Source organism: Phoenix dactylifera, unplaced genomic scaffold (assembly GCF_009389715.1).
Source record: "Phoenix dactylifera cultivar Barhee BC4 unplaced genomic scaffold, palm_55x_up_171113_PBpolish2nd_filt_p 000300F, whole genome shotgun sequence".
Classification (NCBI taxonomy): Eukaryota; Viridiplantae; Streptophyta; class Magnoliopsida; order Arecales; family Arecaceae; genus Phoenix; species Phoenix dactylifera.
The window spans coordinates 449666-473552 of NW_024067777.1; the positions used below are offsets into that span (position 1 = coordinate 449666).

At 38.0% G+C, this 23887-nt stretch overlaps 1 protein-coding gene and 1 long non-coding RNA gene across 2 annotated transcripts; one reads left to right on the plus strand and one right to left on the minus strand.

The window, feature by feature from the left end:
* Positions 1 to 1706: 1706 nt before the first annotated feature.
* Positions 1707 to 2726, plus strand: LOC103713655 (UPF0481 protein At3g47200-like). Its single transcript, XM_008800659.3, has one exon. The coding sequence runs from the start codon at positions 1707 to 1709 to the stop codon at positions 2724 to 2726; it is 1020 nt and encodes a 339-aa protein (XP_008798881.3).
* Positions 2727 to 6068: 3342 nt separating this feature from the next.
* Positions 6069 to 7917, minus strand: LOC120105499. The gene is made up of 2 exons (XR_005507902.1): positions 7020 to 7917; positions 6069 to 6917 (listed from the first exon to the last, which is right to left on the minus strand). It is a non-coding gene; the product is annotated as an uncharacterized LOC120105499 (long non-coding RNA).
* Positions 7918 to 23887: the final 15970 nt, after the last annotated feature.

A 23887-nucleotide genomic window follows, 5' to 3' on the forward strand; every position in this document is an offset into this window, starting at 1 on the left:
ATGGAATCTGAAATGATTGCCCTAGATACCACTAGCATTGAGGCTGAGTGGCTTAGAGACTTCACCATTACCTTCTATATCTATTCATTGTGACTGCAGATCTGCTATAAATAAATGCAATCAAGAAAATGCAAATGTGAAAATGAATAGGCACTTGAAAGTGTCCCATAAATCATTGAGATATAAATTAAAGAATAACTTGATTGCACTAAATTTTGTAAGATCCGAAAGGAATCTCACTGATCAGCTTACCAAAAGATTGTCTAGAACAGTGGTTCTAGAATTGTCGAGGGGGATGGGGCTAAGCCCATAAGTAAAGTCACCATGGTGGTAACCCAACCTGAAAAGGTTCAATGGGTAGAAACAAGCTAAATAGGTGACTAATGAGGAGCACTATTTATTTTTCCCATCCCTAGGGCAACCGTGCTCATAAAAAGCAAGAGTTAGGTTGAGTTTTTACTCTTAATGAATCCGAGACCCATAAGGCAGGATACCTACTTGCTTGTACCCTTTTTAGGATTCACCTATATGCGTGTAGTCGTGAGGCCGCGACTGTGGGAAGTGGGCTGTTCCCTAATAACACACATGAAGAGATACCTGCGCATGGCCGTAAAGCGCAAACCCGCTTCGAGCATGTTCACGCTATATTATGTGTGTTGTTGATGAAATCTGAGCCATGGACCAAGGTTCAAGGTATAGTCCATCTTGGCTCCACAGAGGTAATCAATTGTCACTAAGTGAAGGTTCAAACTGAAAGGTACCTACACTTATTACATAATATAAGATACTCAGCACTTTATTTTGATTTTTTTTAATTTTATTTTGATTTTAAATTTTTTTAAATATTTAATTTATGTGGGGGATTGTTGAATTAAATTAAATATTTTAAAATTTTGAAAACTAAATTAATCAATGGCCAAGTGGCAAGCATCCGTGCACAAGCAAGGGAGTAAACATGAAAAAATTTCTAAAAAAAGTAAACCATGACAAGTGTCATGCATTCAGCACAAGAGCAAGAATGGAAAGGCCCCTTGAAGAAGGAAAGAAGCATGAACGACCAAGATGCAATAAGCCGAAGAATCAAAGAAGCACAAGAAGACACATCATCAATCTACGGGAGGAGAATCTTCTTCTTTTGATATGCCTGAGCCTATATAAAGGGCCTCTAGGGATCATTTCAAAAAACAATCAAAATTTTCTCTTCTTCCTATTCCAAGAGTCTAGATAAAAAGGGCTCTAGGGATCATTGGGGAGAAAAGAAATAAAGAAAATTTTTCTTCTCCTCCTAATTTTTCTAAGTCTCTTTTTAGGTATCTGCAAGGGTGAACGTGCTCTTCTTTCTTCCCTGGAGGCGCACTGATGGGGAAGACGTGGTTTTGTATTGGGTCGTCGTATCTCTAGGAGATCTGTGCCAGCAGACCCGTGCGTGGGGGGCATAAACTTTTCTAGGACAACGCATCAGCGTGCTTCAATCCACAAGCCATCTTCTCTCTCTTTCTTCATTTTATTATTATATTGTCAAGCTAATTATTTGCTAGTTTATTTTTCTTAATTATTGTTTTTGAATATTAAAAATATTTAATTTATCAATTATATTTGTGCATCTAGGCTAACACGAGCTGCTGATCAAGGACAAAGACAAGTGGTGGTGCGTGAAATACTTTCTCTCCGAGCATTCGCTCAACCTCGAAAAATGGCTATGTGATATGAGCTCGAGGGCGGAAGAGGCTCGCAGCTACTACTCAGAAGACGTGTCCATGGACAGCCATAGCTTTTTGGAGATGTTACTGCTCGATAGCTGCTTCATTTTTCATGCTTTCAGATTGATAATTTGCCCGTTGCTCTACTCGGGATGGCCGTCAGACCAAATCATGCTGGACTTGCTGATGCTCGAGAACCAGATCCCTTTCTTCGTCTTAGTCCAACTATACTGTGGGCTCGGTGGGGAACAAGAATTCAGGAAGTTCGCTGGGGCTTACGCTGGCACTATCATTCATTATGCCGTCAATTCCTTTACTCGTTGCAATATGGGTAGCACTTGGGATGACTCTATCCTCCCCGAGCAAGTCCTCCAGCTGTTGCACCTGTTTCGCTTGTCCTTGGGTCCTTGCGGGATCAAATCCACACTTCCACCCCAACGCATGAACGACTTCATGGGCCCCAGTCCAAGATATGTTCCTAGCGTGACAGAGCTTCAGGATCGATCTGCTATTGAGTTCCACACGAGATATTCGCACAGCATCCTGGACATAAGATTCCACAGCGGGGTGATGAAGATCCCGTTCCTAGAACTCAATGATGGCAACATTACAATTCTCCGTAATCTCATCGCCTTTGAGCAATGTTGCCCCCAAGTCGAACCTGGTGTCACATCCTACGCAGCATTCATCGACTGCCTGATAAAGACCGAAGATGATGCGAATCTGCTTGAAAGGAGTGGGATTCTGTTGAACAGCCTACCCACCAGCAGTGATGCGGCCTTTTTCTTCAGCAAGTTGAGTCCAAGGGCTGAAGTTCGTAAGTCGACGTATCTGGATCACATACTTGTTGACGTGAATAGATACCACAACAGCAAATGGAATAGATGGATAAGGTGGTATGCTGATCTAAAGCTCAATTATTTCTCCAGTCCATGGTTGAGCCTCTTGATGGTGGCCGCTGCTGTCCTCCTCATTCTCAGCTTCACACAGATCTGTTATTCTGTCATTAGCTATTATCATTGGTGATGGCTTCAGTATCTTGCCATAAGTTGTCTTTTTCATCCTTCGATGCATGCTTGATGATTCTTTCTTTTGTTTTGATGGGTTTTCTTGTTGGAATATAAACAAGACTTTTATAATAATTATGGGTAAAAACAGGTTCATGAAGTTCCGGAGTCTTGTTTGTCTCTTCACCTTTCATTTTCATACACGTATGGGAATTACATAGTCATGAAAATAGGAATTAAATCAAGGGTTTGTTTCATGAATATAAAATGCCTCTAGAAGTATCTTTGGAGTCCTCTAAATACCCCATTACCAAGCCATTTGTGAGTTGTAGTATCCTCTTCATTATTTCCGCGTGCATGTAAGAGCCTACGACATTTCCAACAAAGTGGTATTACAGCCTTAATGAGTTTGGTGGAGAAGATAGCTATGCAAAGAGTAGACTTCCATTCCAATACTCACACCTCACCAATGACAACTTTGATGACTGGGCAATTCAAATGTAGCCATTCTTAGATCACAAGGAACATGGGAAGTTATCGACAAAGGCTATAAAGAGCCTCAAGATAAACCTTGTTAAATCAGCCAAAAGGATGCCTTGGAGAGGAATAGGAAGAAGGTGGCTAATGCAACCACTTCCAAGCACTACAAAAGAAAGGATATCTCCCGGCGCTTTTTGTGGTCTCTACCGACGCTTTTAAGCGTCGGCGAATTCCCAGCCCACGCACCGCAAAGCGTGGGTCAGACGTCGGGCAGGTGGGCGTGGGTCGGGTTTAACCCGACGCATCGAAAAAGCGTCGTCGCTCTATGCCGACGCGTTTAAACGTCGTTCATGTTGTAAAAACCCGACGCTTAAAAGCGTCGGCGTACTTAAACCGACGCTTGCCGCCGTAGTTTGTGTTGGACTATGCCGACGCTTAAAAGCATTGGCTTATGCTAAGCGTCGGCTTATGCTACTTGACCGACGCGATAAAGCGTCGTTAAGTATCAAACCTATGCAAGCTCCATACAGGAAGCAATGGGACTACGAGCAGCTGCACGTGATTGATTATATGCACAGGATTCCTTGCTGTCCAGCTTCACATCCACCCTTCATCAAGAGAATCTACTAGTTAAGAACCTACTCTCTACTACTCTTTATTGCCGGAGACCGTTCAAACTTTTGCTAACAGAGTTCACCCTCACAATGCTCTTATTCACACACTGAAGCTTCTCCTACCCTCCTGGCAAACAGAAATCTTGCTCAAATTCCAGTAATTTAGACAGCGTATAGGTTAACCGAACAATCGAAAAATTATGGGCTTGAAAAAAATATTGGATCGATAAATTTCCTCATGTAAATACAGACACAATGAGACAAGATGTACTGCATGTAACATGATTGTGCTGAGTTAATTTAATACAAAATTGTAGGCATGTGCTTCAAGAGATCTGCAATACTACTGGATCAAACTGCTCGACAGAGGCAGACTTACTCTCCGAAAAGAATATGAATACATCAATCAAAGAAAATGTTATCAGTTGGTTTAATTTCATCAGTCCATATAGCAGCGCTGAATGTACGGATTGTCAAACTTTACAAACTTGGAGATCCAGCCATGGCTTGTAGTTGCCATTGTAGTGAACGACAGCTGCATTCTCAATCTCTGAAGGGTTTACAGCAGGATCATAGCCGAGTCCTAGCACATGCCAACTCCGCTCTAGTGGATATGTCAGATTGTAAAATGTTATCAGTGGCAGTGAACCAAGCTTCCAGAGTTTCCTGTCTTCATTCTACAGAGATAAGGGAGAAAAAAAGAGGGGAAAATTCCCTGTCAACGAACTGAATAAAAGAAAAGGTATATTAGATATAACACTGCACAAGCATGCTGTCTGAATCTACCCATGTCAATCGCATCAGATATTCATAAAACAATAATACTAAACTTTAGTGCCTGTTCCGATGCATGAACCAGCTATTCCTGTATTATGCCGAGTGAAGTGAGAACCTGTATCTGAACAGGCATAGAAGATAAGCTGGAAGGGTCAGGAAGTCCACCAATCCCCCAATTTTGAAGAGGACTTTGTAGTAGTGCAACAACCCCCACACATACACCCCCGAAAAAAAAGGAACTATATGACACACCATAAAGAATGCAGAGTCTCAGGAAAAAAAGCATGGAGTTCATGAATCATCAAATCAGTGTCATTTTTCCAACACTGTGCTGTAGCTAACAAAAATGACAACTTTCTTCATAACATTCAGCACTCATCCCCATGACCCATCACCTAGCAACACATCCATCAACTAGCAGAATATATTTCACTTCCCAAATACCATGCAAACAAAGTCCCTGGAATTGAATTCTGCCCAGAAACCAAGCAGTGGTGTCCATCTATTGCACCAAATTTCTTAGTAATTGAATATGGTTGTTCTACAATGAAAAATTTTGAAGTAAATGAATTTTAGAAACTTACAATTAACACTACAAGAATAGTGGTCATTAGCGACGCTTTTTTTGGCCTTTAACGACGCTGTTAAGCGTCGCTAAAAACCATCCCGACGCTTTCGTAAGCGTCGGCAAAGCGTCGCCTATGCTACAGTGGAGAAAATGTTTTCCGACGCTTGCAAAAGCGTCGGAAATTAGCGACGCTTTTTAGCGACGCTTTAAAGCGTCATTAAATGTGATTTTAACGACGCTTTAAAGCGTCGTTAGAATATTATTTTTTTAAAAAAAAATTTCTTGATTTTAACGACGCTTTAAAGCGTCGTTAGAATATTATTTTTTAAAAAAAATTTCGTGATTTTAACGACGCTTTAAAGCGTCGTTAGAATATTATTTTTTTTAAAAAAATTTCGTGATTTTAACGACGCTTTAAAGCGTTGTTAGAATATTTTTTCGTTAAAAAAAAATTTATGGCATTAAATATTATGATTCTGCATTTATGGCATTAAAGATATTTAATGCCATAAATATTTAATGACTTATCAAGAGGCTCAAATATGTTCAAATATAGAAGTACTTTCGGGTGTTGAGGCCATTCTAATATCAATTAACCACCACAAACAAAGATTATACAGTCTGTTCTGGAATGCAACGGGGCCGAAAGAGAATGAAAGCTTCTGCTTTAAGGCGCGAATCTGGTGATGGCCAAAAACTCGGGGTTCCCTGGATTGAGGAAAGCTTCAGAATGTTGGTTCCTAGAAATCCACGTCATGTTTTCGTACCATGACACCTGCAAGTACTTGTTCTTTCGCTCACCAAGTGTTCATGCCTTTCATCAATGCAAGGTCCATACAGATGAGCCGGCCAAGAATACAGAATCATCCTGTCAAGGAAAAAACCTTGAATCAAAGAGCTCCATTGCGATAAGAAAAATGTGTGAACCAATATAGAAGAAAACCAACTAGTCTGTCAAAGATTTAAAGTATTAAACAGAACACATCCCTCTACATAGGAAATCTTGTTTTTGACTTGATCCAAGATTCCACACAACCATAGTACATAAATTAAGCAAGAGCAGAATACTTCGATTGTAATCCTACCCTACCATGACAAGTAAACATTCAGATAGAACTCTACATGTCCCAGATCAAAATTGTGTGGTTTCATCTTCATCTGCCTCCCTCAGCACTTCATTGAACATATACTGGCTCTGGTACTCCATTAAATACTGTGCCGATCTTTTCACATCAAGAAACAGCTGATACACCCTATATTTAAAGGTTAGAATAACACAAATGCAGCAGCTATGATTCTGGCACTTGAGGCTTAAACTCTCATGTAAGCTTTATATACCAAAATTCAAACATATCATATTGACCATAAAGTATCATAATAACCTTATAATAACCTTATAAGGTTATTATAGTGATGTATATTTCTAGGAAAATTCAGTTTGACCACCTAGTTCAAAACTAATTATAATAACCTTATAATTAACCAATCATTCATGAATCATTGTTTATAGTGTCTTTGTATTGGTTAATGCTCTTCCTTTAGTTTTTATAGCATAAGATGAAAGGGAAAATATTAATTAAATATTAAGCATAGCATATAAGTAGATAACAATCAACCAGTTCCACAAAAGCAAAGAATTCATTCGACAGGATTGGTCATAAGAAGCTTATAAGGTGAATCATAGGAAAAATGCTAGGAGGCAAAAAAAAATAATTACCTGCAAACTTGATACTGCAAGCTCTGAGGCTTTGTCCAGATTGTCTGGATATTTCTGAACAGCATAATGCAAAATAAATCACTGCTACTTTCTAAAATATGAATAGATGTCACAATATGGCGCTATTGAGCTGAAAATGGTAAGTAAAACCCTTACATTGCTCCATCCCAGCAAAAGTGCAGTCATCAAATCCCCAGTGCCCTGCAAGTTATATATCAGTAAATTTAATAGAAGCCAGATTAAATAGCATGATTGATAAACAAACAATAACAACAGGAGAAACCACTAGCAAAAACTAGGACACAACAACTACTTCTGCTAGCTGAAGTGCATGCAACACAAAAATATTGCAAGAAATGTGGTTACTTGGAACAATGATTCAGTGCAGTAAACAAAGATGTGGAGTGACAGAACAAACAGCATCCTAGATGGAACCATAAATAAAAGTCATGGGCATCCAATCATTCATAAAGCATGTGTTGAATGGACACTAAGTTCACACTAAAGTGATAGGGGTTAAAAAAATTGAGGATGATTACTTGTGCGAAGCACCCTCAATAGAAACTTTCCAGCTACCATGGTTGAAGAAACTCGAGAATTTTACTCTGGCCATTGTTATACATAAGGTCTGTCATACTGATTTGTACCACCCCATACTGACCGTACCATGCCGGTAAGATACCTATACGGTACCAAGGTTTAATTTAGTATATATGAATAAGAACATAAAGTTTCTGTTCTTATTCATATATAATTACGCATGTAACAGGCAAGGATAGCACCATTAGGCAAAAGAAACAGTTATTAGAAAGGAATAGCATTAGCAGATTATAACTATCTGTTTAATCAGTGATGATAATTCATTAGCAAATAGGAGAACAGATGAAACATGTACCAGATTTCTTATAATAGAAACATGTACCATAGTTACTAATTCTTTTTCCCTGACAACAGAAATAAAATTGTTTAGTAAAAGCAAAAGTGAAAATTCAAAGCAATTATATTTTCTCTGCTATTCTCTAATTCATCTACTTTTAAGACTTACAATGAGTAATAGACATCAATCATGCCTAACCAGTCCAAATTCAAAACCCCATGACTGTTAAAATGTTTTAAAAACATAACAATGCTGTGATAGTATATATGGAACTCCAGTAAACTGGTACAGGCATAGATCCAGAATGAAAGAATTGTGCCCATCTTGTAAACCTTTGCAGGAAGAAGAGCAGACACCGTGGTTCTACAGGATACATAAAAGTCGAAACATTAGTATAAGGAAAAGAGTTTTGCAGCTGTCGATAGCAATGAAATTGTATCAACTTTCAAGACTGTGGCACATATTGGCATGCTATAACATGTCCCTGCATGAGCTGGCATGGATTGGTACGGGTTATGGACCGGCCAATAAATGTTGAGTTTGAACCAAAACTAATATGACTAAAAATAATAAAATTATAAATCATAATACGGATTTAGAATGACGGGGTTGGGGGTTGGGACAGGGTCGCCGCCGCCGCTCGGGGTGCCGAGGGGCTTCTGGGGGAGGAGAAGGTGGAGCCCTCCGCCATCACGGAGTTTTTCTTCTTGGATTGGACTGGTCATCATGGCGGAGTGAAATTGACGGAGAACTCGGAGGGCATCGCGGAGGGAGGGAGGGAGAGATTGGGGAAAATATGGGAACGAGGGAATAGAGGGAAGGGCGAATGCCGTTCGGTCCGAGAAATGAGTTTGCGGAGCGGAGCGGTGGCTGTGCTGGCGGCCGGGGAGGGGTCGGGGGCGGAGACGATGGGGCAAGAAGGATGGAGGAGCGGTGCGAGTCCATGGTTCCATGGTTCTACGAGCGGATATCTATATTAGGAAGAAGAAGAGAAGAGGAGAAGAAATCTCACCTGAGCCGCGCAAGGGGTTGGAGGAGAAGGGAGGCGAGGGCGATCCCGAGCGGCGGAGCGGTAGGATATGAGGGCGGAGGGCGATCCCGAGCGGCGAGCACGAAAAGATTGGGAAGGCTACTGCATAGAAGAAATCCCAGTAACAATGTGAGCAAACCCATGAACCTGATGATGGAGGGTAGTATTCAGAATTCGGCATCCCAGGCGGCGGAGGAGGATAGCTACCCTCAGGCTCTGCCGGTGTGGATGGCGGTGGCAAGCACGGATTTAAAGATCCAGAACATCTAGAATTTAAAGATCGAAGCAAGAGAAGAAGATCCCAAACCTGGCCTTGTCCCTGTCCTTGCCGGCTCCAAACTTCAAACGCCGCGTGAGTGCTCTGCGGCGGAGGAGGCGGGAGATATCCACAGAGAGGAGGCCAACGGAGAGGGGGAGGAGGGGAAGGAGATGCGGCGGAGGAACGCGATTTGGGGTCGCTCGAAGGAGGGGAATGGCTGAGATCGGCGGAGGGAGGGGGGAGTCGGTCGGCGTGAGCGAGCTAGGGATAGTAGGGATTTAAGGCTGCGGAGGGAGAGGGTCGATCGGGTTTTGTTGTGGGAGAAATGAAGTCCGACGACGCTTATAAGCGTCGTCGCATTTATCCCTTATGCCGACGCTTATAAGCGTCGGTGATAACCTAACAAAGATGTCGGCGGAAGATTTTGTACCGACGCTTTCCAAAAGCGTCGGCATTTACTGTTGCAAGAAAAAATTTTGCCGACGCTTTTATCTAGCGTCGGCAATATAGGGTCGGCAAGCAGATTTTTTGTTGTAGTGATTGCTATAATATATATAGAATTGAACATACACATATAGATATTATACAAAGATAAAATATCTGGTATACTATATATAGAATTGAACATGTGATAGATTTAGGCAATTGTTATTGTAATCAATATAGAAGTCATATAGGAAATCTACCGAACAGAAAATAACAACAACTATTTTTTCTTACCAAGTCTTGCCTATAATGATATATTCCAGTGATATTTCGCTTCTTCCATTCCTTCAAGTCAAAGATGTTCATCCCAAATGCCCATCGACAAGCTTGTGGATCAAAATTTTCAGAGATTTTTGGGTTTGAGAAATTGAGGTAAGTATCAAACCTATGAAAGCTCTCTTTGCACGTCTCAACTGCTCCATTCACCATCCCCTTCAAATCTAAAGACCAGAGTGGTGTCAAATCCTTTTGAACAACAACATCATCATCAAGAAAAAGTATCTTATCAAGCCGTGGATAAATAGAATGAACAGTTTACTTGCATGAAGAAGATGTATTCCAGTTACCTCATCTAGTTCGTGGGAGTCAAGTTGTCCAGCCGGACTGCCTTTCCTGAAACCATGTTCCTGTCAAGTCAACATAGAGCCATTCCCCAAGTAAGATAAGGTGAAGTAGATAAAGTTGTGCATATTTGAAGAACATACTAATTTCACAAACAAGAACTTTTCATTCAAAATATTCATATTATCATATTTGATTACATTGTACTTCAAAAACATTCTTAAAGCATACAAGTCAAATTCCTAAGTACACAATCTACAATATTGTTGCCCAGTAGATACAACCCAAGAGGGGGGGTGAATTGGGTCTTTTAAAACTTTTATGCTACTTCTAAAACTTTATGAGTAACTATGCTAAGTTGTATAGATGCACAGTGAAAGTTAAACTTAGCAAGGGTTTGATGTATAGACTTCGACTTGATTAAATATGCTTGCAACTAAAGGATGTGCGGATAAGAATTAAGCAAGCAATTTATCTAAGTAAGTAAGTGTGTTAGTTAGACAATAACTAGAGGCATTACAAACACAAAGGACATATAGTGGTTCGGTGCACCCCAGCACCTACATCCACTCCCCAAGACCTCTTGGGAATTTCACTATAATCCTACCGATTACAGCCGGTTGTTTTACAAGCTCACAACCCAACTTGTTGTTTTTACGAGCGCACAACGAACTCGGTCGGTTTTTCCAGGCTCACCGACTAGAACCAACCCCGATTGTTTTCCCGGGCTCACAATCAAACCCTTACACGTTGGTTTTACCCTCGGCTCACCAACAAACCTATCTCCGTTGGTTTTCCCCTTTGGCTCACCAACAAACCTATCTCCGTTGGTTTTCCCTTTGGCTCACCAACAAACCTTACACCGTTGGTTTTCCCTTTGGCTCACCAACAAACCTTTAACCCCTTGATTCAATCCCTTGATTGAATCAAGTTACAAGATATTAAAACAAAGAATAAAAACAAATCAAAGCTTCTTAAACAAGCAGATATGACAATATAAACAAATAGAGTAAAGAGAAGCCCTCAAACGAGTTTTGAAGATGGAGGAGCTCGGCTTCTTCTTTACTTGATCCTCCTCTGATTTGGCATGAAGTAGAGGATCCCCGAGGCAGCACGCGGATGGAGAGGAAGCTTTCGGATTCACTTGGATGCTCTTCTTCTCTCTATTTCGTTTTGGATGGCCCTTTTGTGCTTGTGGGAGATTTCCTTTGTAATCTCTTTGAGATCTCTTTCCTAGATGATCTCTCCCACTTCCATGCCTTCTCCCCTAGCTCTCCTCTTGTTTTTATAGCTTTAGATGGCGTGGAAACAAGAATCTAGCCGTTAGAGACAAAAATAGAGCCGTTGGACACAGTCTGCACTTCCTGACAATATTACCGTTGGGATCGGAGTCGACTCGCGCGATCAGGAGTCGACTCGCCTGTTGCAGGAGTCGACTCGTGCTTTACTGGAGACGACTCGGCCACTGTTCCAAATTTGAATTATGGTGCATCCTCGACTGGGAGTCGACTCGTCTTAACCCGGAGTCGACTCGCCAACTTCTGGAGCTGACTTGGCAATTTCGGAGTCGGCTCATCCACTGAAGTCCGTGGATCCAATTTTGAATTTTGTCCTCTCGAGTCGACTCGACTGTCCTGGGAGTCGACTCGAATCTCAGACCCCGAACTCCCGATCCTCTGTCTTTTGGCTCGTCCAGTCTTGGAGTCGACTCGAACTTCCTTGGAGTCGACTCGGCTCTCAGTTTGTGAAACACAACCTTCTGCCATCTTGGTGTAGCGCTGCCTTGGAGTCGACTCGAGCTGTCTGGGAGTCGACTCGAATCTCAGAGGCAGTAACTTGGTTTTCTGTCTGTTGATGGTCGCGGAGTCTCGGAGTCGACTCGTGCAATGCGGGAGTCGACTCGAATCTCAGAGTCCCAAAAATGCTCTCTGACTTTTTCCTTGTGTTCCGCTGAGAGTCGACTCTTGCTTTCTTCGGAGTCGACCTACCAACCATCGGAGTCGACTCGCGTTCCACTGGAGTCGACTCGAATCTCAGACCCGAAAACTGCTCTCTGACTTTTCTGCCTGTGACTCCTAGGAGTCGACTCATACTTCTCCGGAGTCGACTCATACTTCTCTGGAGTCGACTCGAATTCCACTGGAGTCGACTCGAAGACTGTTCTTTTGAATTTTTCTTTTGATTTTACTCCTCCAATTTGAATCCTTTGAACTTTAAGCTTGGGCCAATAAATTGTAGCTTTCTTCCAACTTGAGAGCTTTGGAGGCCTTCTTGTGTTCTTCCAACTTGCTATGTTCCTTGCAAAATAAATATCTTTCTCCTTGCAACATAAACATTAGTATCTATACTTCAAGGTTTTGTGATCATCAAAATCAATCTATGAATCAATCTTTGGGTCATCAATCTCCCCCTTTTTGATGATGACAAAACTTGGAGTATATGCAATATAAAAGATATTGATTTCTAGAAGTAATACATAGCTAAGTTGCATGAAGTGGAAAACATATATATTTAAAAACATACTTCATGATAATGCTTTTAGATTTAATCAGCTTAACACAATCAACATATTTAAATTTTAAGCTGATTTGTATTCAATTCAAAGTAATAAAGCATTCTGAGGTATATAGCATATACTTAGATATTTCTCCCCCTTTTTGACAACATCAAAAAGATAGTGAAACATTAAGTACAAAGATCAGAGCAGAACACATCGAGTGTGAATTCAAGAGGTTTTTTTTTTAATTTGATAGTTTTCTAAACAAGTGTAGGTGGAATCTTCCTTAGGTTAATGATATTCAAGGAAAAACATGAGTGGAGATCTAACCTCTCTTCACTAAGTATGAAAGCTTGTTCATTTAAGACCTTTTGCCCAATCTATTAAGTATTTTATCAACCATGAGAGCAATTTAATTAATTTTCTTAATGACTTCAAAGTTCTTTTATGATAATAGGAGCATTGTGGCACAAATATCAAAATATACATTCATGCAATTTTTGATACATCTTAGAGCTCTTTTAAAGACTTTCTTTTATTTCTTTAGAAAATAAGCACAATTTGATACATAAAATAATGAATTTGCACAAAATTGAAGTTCCAAAAAGCAAGCCAATTTGAGCTCATTAGTGAAGTTCCAAAAATAGATTTTCTAAGAGATACTCAAGAATATTTAACACATTATTCTCCCCCTTTTTCATTAAATTAGAGGCTCTTAAGATTTGCAGTTTGGTTCAAGAGTGATGCATGAGATATACTAACCAAATAACACGCCTCAAGGTGTATCATACAGATTTTCAGATTTAAATTTCAGATGATACATATTGGAGAGTATTAGAATCACTTTTCATTTAGTGTTCTTTCTCTCTCCTTTAGTTATAGATTTATGCGATTAAGTTCCATAAGATCTTTCCTTCTGAAATTTTCTTTCTCCCCCTCAAATGATCATTCCATTTAAGAGTTTAGAATCCTAAGATAATGTTCAATAAGATTGTCAATCTCAAAAATATATTTCAGCTTATTTTCATAAGACTCAAGGTTTGAGATAAGACAACCTTTATAGAACTCATCTCAAGGAAATTAAAACATGTCTTGCAATATAAGGAGGTTCATCAAAATCAATCCATAAAATTCAATGTATGTATCAAAATAAAGTGTCTTTGGGATAGGATACTGAATATCTAAAGCTCCCCCTCAAAAGATGCATTCTTCTTTAATCATTTTAAATTGTTGAATTTCAGATTTTAGTAATAAACGTGAATAACACTGAAATTCTGTAATATCGAGAATGTAGAGTGATCTAGAATTATTCAGAATTTATAGTAATCACTCTTTCTAATCCTTTAAGAACAAGTTATGCTTTCTCCTAATCTTAGAGAAAATGTATAAAAGTATTAATCATAAAATGATTCAATTGAAGCTCAGTTTCTTTCAAACGCATTTACATTTTCTTTCTTTTAGAGTCATTTGAGTGAGGTGAAATGTTTCTAGCTTTAAGATCATTCACTCTATTGATGGAAGTCTTCAATAATGTAGAAGAGAAAAATATATAGATGATCATTGAGGTATATATATTTATAGAACTCAATTTCTTAATCATAGTTTTTCAGCAATGTATACATGAAGCACAATAAATATATTTTTTTTTTTATATCAAAATAGAATCATATATTTAGAAATTTTTGTTTGCAATCAAGATCATCGAAAGACACATCATTTGAACCAATATTAGTATACTTTGAAGATAAGAAATGATATGTTTCGGATGCGTATCGGAGCAATCATCAAAGGCATCAAAATTAATTCTGTTTTTCTTAAAGTAAGACTTTATTTTAAAAATCACATTTAGTTTAAGCTTTTATACAAAATCAGATTCGGAATTACATAGGATTTTCAATCATACTTTGAGATATGTATCTTCCACATTATAGCTCATCTTAAATGATTACGATTGAAAATACATATTTCAAACATATAAGAGCATATTCAGAATCTTTGTATTAAATGTTGAGTTTTGGTACGAATTTGAACATTATATACCAAATTTAGGCAAGTTGAAGGATAAAACAAAATCAATTTATTTTCCCTAAATAGAGATGTTCTTCTCTTCTCCTTTCTACAATTTTATTTAGCTTTCAGATTTTAACAATGATTGTGAATGACAAATCTGAAATTTCTTTTCAATAAAACTAGACAAAAGATGTTATGTAGCAATTCAAACATTCAATCAAATTGTCCAAGTATGAAACATTACAAAATATTGAGAATCCATAAATCAAGACATCATACCATATGCAAAATATACCATGTGTTAAGTCATGCATTAAAATACTAAGTACAAGAATGTCAAGGATCAAAATCAATTCTTTTCAAATAAACTCCCCCTATTTAAATATAATCTTGCAATAATTTCATCCTTAAAGTGTGTTTTCAAGTGATTAAAAATTTGACTTAATTCTACTTTCATTTACTTTGTTTTTCATTTATAACTTTCTTATGCTCTATACTCTATTTGCTCCCTATCCGGTGGAGTTGGGAAGGGGCACGAGGTACTACCACTAGCCTCCCTCTTGTGCCGTCCCTAATATGCCCTACACCGAATAGTTGGGTCAAATAGTGCCGGGTACTACCACTAGCCTCCCCATTGGCACCATCCCTATGATGAGCAATATAGAAAGGTTAAAATGTTTACTTCAAAACCTCCCTATTTAAGTGTAATTAATTATGGATTTTATCCCTTCCAAAAGAATGCTCACACAAGTCTCACAAATGTGTCGAATATATTAAGTTTGTTTTGCTTTTCCTTAAGGTTGAAGTGTTTGCCTCTACTTGGATTTTACTTCTCTTGAATAATATCCATTTTCTTTTCTTTATCTCTCTCTCTTTTTGTTATTCTCAAGTAATTTTCATGAGAGAGCAGAATAGAGAATTAATCTTACGTATCATATATATGTATATCATGCAAACAATATTTTCATTATGCTCAAGGTTTCATAACTTCTCACAAGTTATTTTACATCAACATTTTAAGCATATACTTGTGTATTTCATGGTTATGACATAGGCAAAGATATATTTTAGTTTGGGCAAACCATGAAATAATTTCTAAAAGTATAAGTCAGTCAATACACATATAGACATGATATCAAAAATTAATAATTAAAGAATTTAATCATGCCATAATAAGATTTAAGTTACTGACTTTGCTCAACTAATTTGTGAGAAAGGTATCTAAATTACCTATTCATTATATGTTCTTCAAGCCAAACTAGATTTCTTATGTGTGAACTTTTGGCTGAAGAAGATCCTCTCTCTTGTTTGCATGTAAATGTTTAGTGTATCTTACATGAAGATATCCTTCAAGTTGAAATCTCTCATTTTTCTTTCTTGAAGGAAGGTCATTAGTTTCTTTAAGATACAAAGCATTCATCCAACATATATATTTTTTAACTAGATGACTCAATATAAGATATGACAATAGTTGCATGTTGAGTCACTTTACTCAAGAGATTGCCTAAATATAAGCAAGCACATATCATTTGAACTAAAGAGATAGATTCATTAACCAAGATAGTTTAAGTCAATTTAGTTTAGATTCTATTTGCTTAAGATAATTATCAATAAGATATGTTAACTATGTTTTAATCAATTTATCTTAAACATTTGTTTCTATCAAAATTCAGATTATGATTTATTTGTTATCAATAAAATATGATTAATTAAAGTTAGATTGAAGTCTTGCACAAGGTCACATAATAAGCATACAATCTGGTCTACTAGCTGTAAAATAATTATTCTATCATGCTTCAATACAGCTTTAACACAATAGATCTACTTTGCTCATCCTTTTCAAATTCTACAAGATGGGGTCATAGATATACCTTCTTCATGCCAATCTTCTATAAGAGTTTTCTTGTGGACTAACGTTGGTCAATGAAGATCCCCTTTCCTGTTTGTCTTAATTTGGAGTTTGAGAGAAGATGTTAATTCATTCATCATATTTCAAACTCACTTTGCAATATAACTCTTCATTAGTAGAACCAAAAATGATGTCATCAATGCATACTTTGAGCAAATAAGATATCACAAATTCATCTTTTTGATGCATAGATTTATCACTATTACTTTCTATCAAAAAGGTTGCTTAAGCTTTTATATATCATGCTTTTGATGCTTGTTCTAAATCACATATTGCTTTATCATATATGTAATGTGTATTTTTAAATATGGTGGTTATTTTTCATAGATCTCCTTTTTAATGAAGTAACCACATAGGAGTGACTTCTACACATTCATTTGACAGAATATAAAGCTCATGAAGCAAGCACATGATAATGATGATCTTTACTTCTAATCATGCAAGAATCTTTATCAAGATCTATTTCCTCTTTTCTTGATTTAGTCTTTTAGTAGTCATCAATTTTTCTTCATTAAGTGCATATGTAAAAGATTAACCATATAATTTGATTTTAGTATTTTGATAATAAATCATTAGTCTCATAAAGAATAAAATGAATTGATACTTCTACAACTAGAATTTTTCATGAATGTTCTATATGCATTGCTTGATGAATGATATCCAAGGATAGAAGTATCTTTATCAGATTTGGCATTATTTTCATAATAACATGTACGACTGAAAAATATGAAAGATATGCAATGGTTCATTTTCCATTTTTCAGAAGATCAAAATTTTCATCAAAAATAGAAATCATATGTATGACAAGCAGTGATGATAGTCTTTTAAAAATTTATTTAAGTAGATGACTATCATACATAATTGTCTTTTTCATTTCTTCAAGAATTCTATTAATCCTATTTTGCTTATGGTGTCCTTGGTGCTGAAATCATTGGATTTAATATTATTTTCTGTATAACCTTTATCAGGATTTTGGTTTTCAACACTGTGCCATGATACTCTTTATCTTCACAGTTTGGAAACCTTTATCATTTGAACCACTTTTACAAGATTTAGTAAATACAGAAAAATACTTCAGTTTTATTTTTCAAGAATAAATTCAATGTAAGCTTTTGAAAAACTTGGAGATGGAAACAACATCTTAAGATTTAGAAATGATTTTTGTTTGTTTCCTTAGTTAGCATGCATAGCAAAACTTTGACCTTTAAGTAGATAATCTAAGTAAGCCTATGGCAAGGTCTTTTGAGATTAAGTACATACTAGCATGAGTTGATTTTATATGCCAAGGATGGTTTCTTGGTATTCATAGTGCATATATTCAAAAGCATACCAAGTACACATTATCATATCTATGATCAATAAACAATAATGCCATGGATAATAACTCTCAATCAAGCATATAGAGAATTCATAGAGTTATTCTTAATAAATTGATTAATCATTTAGCAACTTATCCAATAGTGAGTAAAGTATACTAAAAAATGAAGAGATTTGATTATATTTCCAAAAGTATTTTCTATATCACAAAATTGATCACTACTAGCAAATCATATCAAATACTAAAGCACAAATAATGATGAGATGCAAGAATTACTGATTTCATTATTTTTTGTTAATAACTTTTTAAGTTTCTTTATGTTCCATAGGTACCTTGGTACACCTATGTGTACATCCTCATTTTCTCATTTTGGGTACCCAAGCTTGCTTGAGTCCTTGAGAGTTAGGACATATGGTTCCTTTTGGAATCCATATCTGTTTAATAATAATAACTTTACCATTTGATTTAATTATACTAGAACGATAGGTAAAGTTGTTATTCCCATCCTTTTCATTTTTGAAATAAGTTATCTTATTTAATGGTTTGCTTGGTAAATTGATAACCTTTTTCTCTAGAGATTTATGGCTAAGTGAAGGAGTCAAGCTAAATTTTGATTTATCAAAATCAGCATATTGGCTTTCAAACATCATTTTTAATCTTTCTGAACTTACAGTGAATTTGTTAATAAAACATTTTAATTGGTTAATTTCTTTACTTAAGTTTTGATTTTCTTTAATTAAGCTATGATTTTTCTGAATCAATTCTTCTGAAAATGACCTTAAGCTTTCATTTTCAGAATTTAGTTTCTTAAGATTTTTATTCTTTACAGATAATTTTCTACAATCACTATACAACTCATGAAAAGCATTTAAAAGTTCATCATAAGAAAATTCTTCATGAGATTCGTTTGGTTTAAAATTAGATTCAGATTTTACTTTTTCTTCTAATGCCATAAAACATAAATTAGTTACCTTTTGTAGTTCACTGTTGCTCCTAACTTTCAATTCCTTGTCTGAATTTCTCTTGGTCAAGGCTTTCTTGCGTTTTACCTCTTTCTTCCTTTCTTCTTGCTTCCTCTTCTTCTTTGTCTTTAGGAAGCTGATTTGCCTTGGAGTCGACTCGGACCTTATTGGAGTCGACTCGGTTAACTTGAGGGTCGACTCTGAAATACTTGGGGTCGACTCGACTGAGATGGAAGTTTCAACACCTTTTTCTGCAGTCTCATTGTTAGTATGCAATTGAAGTACATGTGAGCTACTCTGAGATTTCTCATAAATATTTTCTAAAGTATCCCAGATCTCCTTTGCAGATAAGCATGCAGAAATTTCATTAAACATTGTTTCTTGAATCGCACAATATAATATGTTCATAGCTTTAGCATTTAATTGTGCTAAGTCTTTTTCATTAAAAGTTTGAGAGAGTGTGTGAGGGTCATTTATTATGATTTTCCAATAGTAATAGTTTTGTGATTGAATAAAGATGCGCATGCGTATTTTCCAATGTGCATAGTTTATGCCATTAAATAGTGGAGGTGTGTCAATTGCTTGTCCTTCTCCTAGAAAACTATCTATTTGAGTTGTCATGATCTTTGGCTCTAGTCGGTTAAGACTACAAATAATATTTGAGCACCTGCTCTGATACCACATGTTGCCCAGTAGATACAACCCAAGAGGGGGGGTGAATTGGGTCTTTTAAAACTTTTATGCTACTTCTAAAACTTTATGAGTAACTATGCTAAGTTGTATAGATGCACAGTGAAAGTTAAACTTAGCAAGGGTTTGATGTATAGACTTCGACTTGATTAAATATGCTTGCAACTAAAGGATGTGCGGATAAGAATTAAGCAAGCAATTTATCTAAGTAAGTAAGTGTGTTAGTTAGACAATAACTAGAGGCATTACAAACACAAAGGACATATAGTGGTTCGGTGCACCCCAGCACCTACATCCACTCCCCAAGACCTCTTGGGAATTTCACTATAATCCTACCGATTACAGCCGGTTGTTTTACAAGCTCACAACCCAACTTGTTGTTTTTACGAGCGCACAACGAACTCGGTCGGTTTTCCCAGGCTCACCGACTAGAACCAACCCCGATTGTTTTCCCGGGCTCACAATCAAACCCTTACACGTTGGTTTTACCCTCGGCTCACCAACAAACCTATCTCCGTTGGTTTTCCCCTTTGGCTCACCAACAAACCTATCTCCGTTGGTTTTCCCTTTGGCTCACCAACAAACCTTACACCGTTGGTTTTCCCTTTGGCTCACCAACAAACCTTTAACCCCTTGATTCAATCCCTTGATTGAATCAAGTTACAAGATATTAAAACAAAGAATAAAAACAAATCAAAGCTTCTTAAACAAGCAGATATGACAATATAAACAAATAGAGTAAAGAGAAGCCCTCAAACGAGTTTTGAAGATGGAGGAGCTCGGCTTCTTCTTTACTTGATCCTCCTCTGATTTGGCATGAAGTAGAGGATCCCCGAGGCAGCACGCGGATGGAGAGGAAGCTTTCGGATTCACTTGGATGCTCTTCTTCTCTCTATTTCGTTTTGGATGGCCCTTTTGTGCTTGTGGGAGATTTCCTTTGTAATCTCTTTGAGATCTCTTTCCTAGATGATCTCTCCCACTTCCATGCCTTCTCCCCTAGCTCTCCTCTTGTTTTTATAGCTTTAGATGGCGTGGAAACAAGAATCTAGCCGTTAGAGACAAAAATAGAGCCGTTGGACACAGTCTGCACTTCCTGACAATATTACCGTTGGGATCGGAGTCGACTCGCGCGATCAGGAGTCGACTCGCCTGTTGCAGGAGTCGACTCGTGCTTTACTGGAGACGACTCGGCCACTGTTCCAAATTTGAATTATGGTGCATCCTCGACTGGGAGTCGACTCGTCTTAACCCGGAGTCGACTCGCCAACTTCTGGAGCTGACTTGGCAATTTCGGAGTCGGCTCATCCACTGAAGTCCGTGGATCCAATTTTGAATTTTGTCCTCTCGAGTCGACTCGACTGTCCTGGGAGTCGACTCGAATCTCAGACCCCGAACTCCCGATCCTCTGTCTTTTGGCTCGTCCAGTCTTGGAGTCGACTCGAACTTCCTTGGAGTCGACTCGGCTCTCAGTTTGTGAAACACAACCTTCTGCCATCTTGGTGTAGCGCTGCCTTGGAGTCGACTCGAGCTGTCTGGGAGTCGACTCGAATCTCAGAGGCAGTAACTTGGTTTTCTGTCTGTTGATGGTCGCGGAGTCTCGGAGTCGACTCGTGCAATGCGGGAGTCGACTCGAATCTCAGAGTCCCAAAAATGCTCTCTGACTTTTTCCTTGTGTTCCGCTGAGAGTCGACTCTTGCTTTCTTCGGAGTCGACCTACCAACCATCGGAGTCGACTCGCGTTCCACTGGAGTCGACTAGAATCTCAGACCCGAAAACTGCTCTCTGACTTTTCTGCCTGTGACTCCTAGGAGTCGACTCATACTTCTCCGGAGTCGACTCATACTTCTCTGGAGTCGACTCGAATTCCACTGGAGTCGACTCGAAGACTGTTCTTTTGAATTTTTCTTTTGATTTTACTCCTCCAATTTGAATCCTTTGAACTTTAAGCTTGGGCCAATAAATTGTAGCTTTCTTCCAACTTGAGAGCTTTGGAGGCCTTCTTGTGTTCTTCCAACTTGCTATGTTCCTTGCAAAATAAATATCTTTCTCCTTGCAACATAAACATTAGTATCTATACTTCAAGGTTTTGTGATCATCAAAATCAATCTATGAATCAATCTTTGGGTCATCAAATATGTATCAAGGGTCGGCATCATCATCTCTACGAGTAGATGAAGTATCATCAACCTACAAGAAAAAAAAATATTTTAGAAACTAAAAATACGAAAGTCATCACGCTCATACAAGAATACATTATAATTACATAAAATATTCAAATAGATTTAGTTATGTACCGGAGGAGCAAATCTCTGCAAAAAGGATGAAATATGGTCAAGCTGGTCCTGCAAAGATTGTATCTTCAACTCTTGGCTTTGCTTCAACTCCGCCATATCAGTCATATGACTCTGCCTCATCTCCTCTATCCTTGTCTCATATGACTGCTTTATCTGTGCCATCTCTGTCTTCAAACTACAAACCTCTGCAGTGCTAGTACCTTGTCTGGCATCTTGGGTATATCGGCTCACTGCAGACAGCTGAGTGGGAGTAACTCCGACACCGTAACCCCTCACGCGACCATAACGTTCTGGGCCCATCAATTCAGCATAGACCTGAGCCTCGACGCGACTGGCCGCGTCGGATGATGATGACTCCCTGACGCGCTCTGAAATAAGAGTTGTAGCTCTTTCCTATATCTCTCTCAAGAAAAAAAAACAGTCACATTAATATTTTAAAAGAAGTAAAATTAATAAGAAAATTCTGAACAAATAAAAAATGAATACATACAACTATATCTCTCGACTCGTCCCGGACAAAGCTGCCATCTCGGTGAGTGTGGGTCATCTTATAAAACTCTACCTCACCAGGCTCCCTTCCATGCTCTACCATCTACACATACGGAAAGTATATTGGCAAACTATATATCATGATACGTGCTATATGTTAGTAAAATTTCAAATAGTTTCAAAAGAACTTACGGATTCATTTCTACGTCTCGCATAACTCTTCGAGCCTGAAGTATGAGGAACTGCTTGAGATGCTCGTGCAGCTCTGCCAATATTAGAATATGTCTGCCAAAATAAAAGCACACAGTATAATATGATTCAATGTATATATTCGCAATCTATATTAATAATAAATATAATATAAAATATTGAAACAATATACGTGACCTGTCCTTTTTCAGAAAACCATGAACAAGCTCCCTCCACTGTTGAGAGTATACATCAGGAGGAGTCACACGAGCAACCTCCTCCTCTGTCATACCCTCGCGCTTGAAGTCCGTCTTCATTTTTGCTTTATATTCTTTCCATTTGCGGTTGAGGGACTTTAGCACCCAATCATGGCTCTCTGGAGGGAGTACAAACTTACCCTACAACAAGATACAGAATGTTATAATAATATAGAACCTCAAAAGTAATATTATGGTAGTAAGCAAATTAACACACAGGAGGGGTCAAATTAAAAAGAACAAATTCAATTCATTACCTGTATAAATCTAAGAAGCTCAACCTTATACAAAGGAAGCATGTCATTCCACTTCGTATAGTTGAGCGGACACAGCTGACCCTTGCGTGCAACCGATCCTAAAAAGCTTGATAGAAGACTTCCAGCTCTATTGATGGGCTGCCCCAATTCGTTGCATCGGATGATGATCTTCTCACCCGGAGGAAGCTTCCACACATCCTTTGCTTGAGTGGGTCCCCGTCTCGTCCTCACCGTCCCTTGTCCATCTATTAAAATTAAAAAGTCTTAAAAAGTTGAAGACAAATATGAACATAAAATATGAACTTTAAATCGAATTACCCTGGATCCGGAGCTCATCCTCCGGACAATCAGCAGGAGGCTCGTGCTGAGATCCTGACTCGTGCTGCTGGTGCTCACATGGCTGCTAGGACTGCAGGGACTGCTCAGAAGTAGATTCCACCTGAGAATGCTGGAACTCCACATCTCTAAATCGTCTCCCTCGGGGCATATTGTTACCTGGTATGCACAAAAAAGAATCAATATTTGGTTAAATAATAAATTTATACTAAATAAAGGGCTAATAAAAGAGAATATAATACTTGGTTAAATGATAAATTTTACTTACCATTATGAAACTACATTCTCATTCAACATCCATCCTAATCAAACTCCTTGGCGCATTTACTTCATCAGTTGGCACAATAGTATAAGGCATACACTGAGTATAAGTATCATCGTCCTCCTCTTGCAACCTTTTTCCCATATCATACAAGTCCCTAGGTTTCGTCTTAATAACAAGAGACCAATTTTTATCTTTTGAGTCTTGCATAAAAAATACTTGTCGAGCTTGAGATGAAAAAACAAATGGATCATCTTTCAATAGCACACCTGTATGTATCAACCTTGAAAAATTTACTAGTGTGAAGCCATTTATATCTTGCCTCAAACCTCTAGGTGAGT

What these genes read in the sequence shown, in the direction of transcription:
- LOC103713655 (XM_008800659.3), top strand. Translation starts at nt 1,707, where the DNA reads ATGAGCTCGAGGGCGGAAGAGGCTCGCAGCTACTACTCAGAAGACGTG.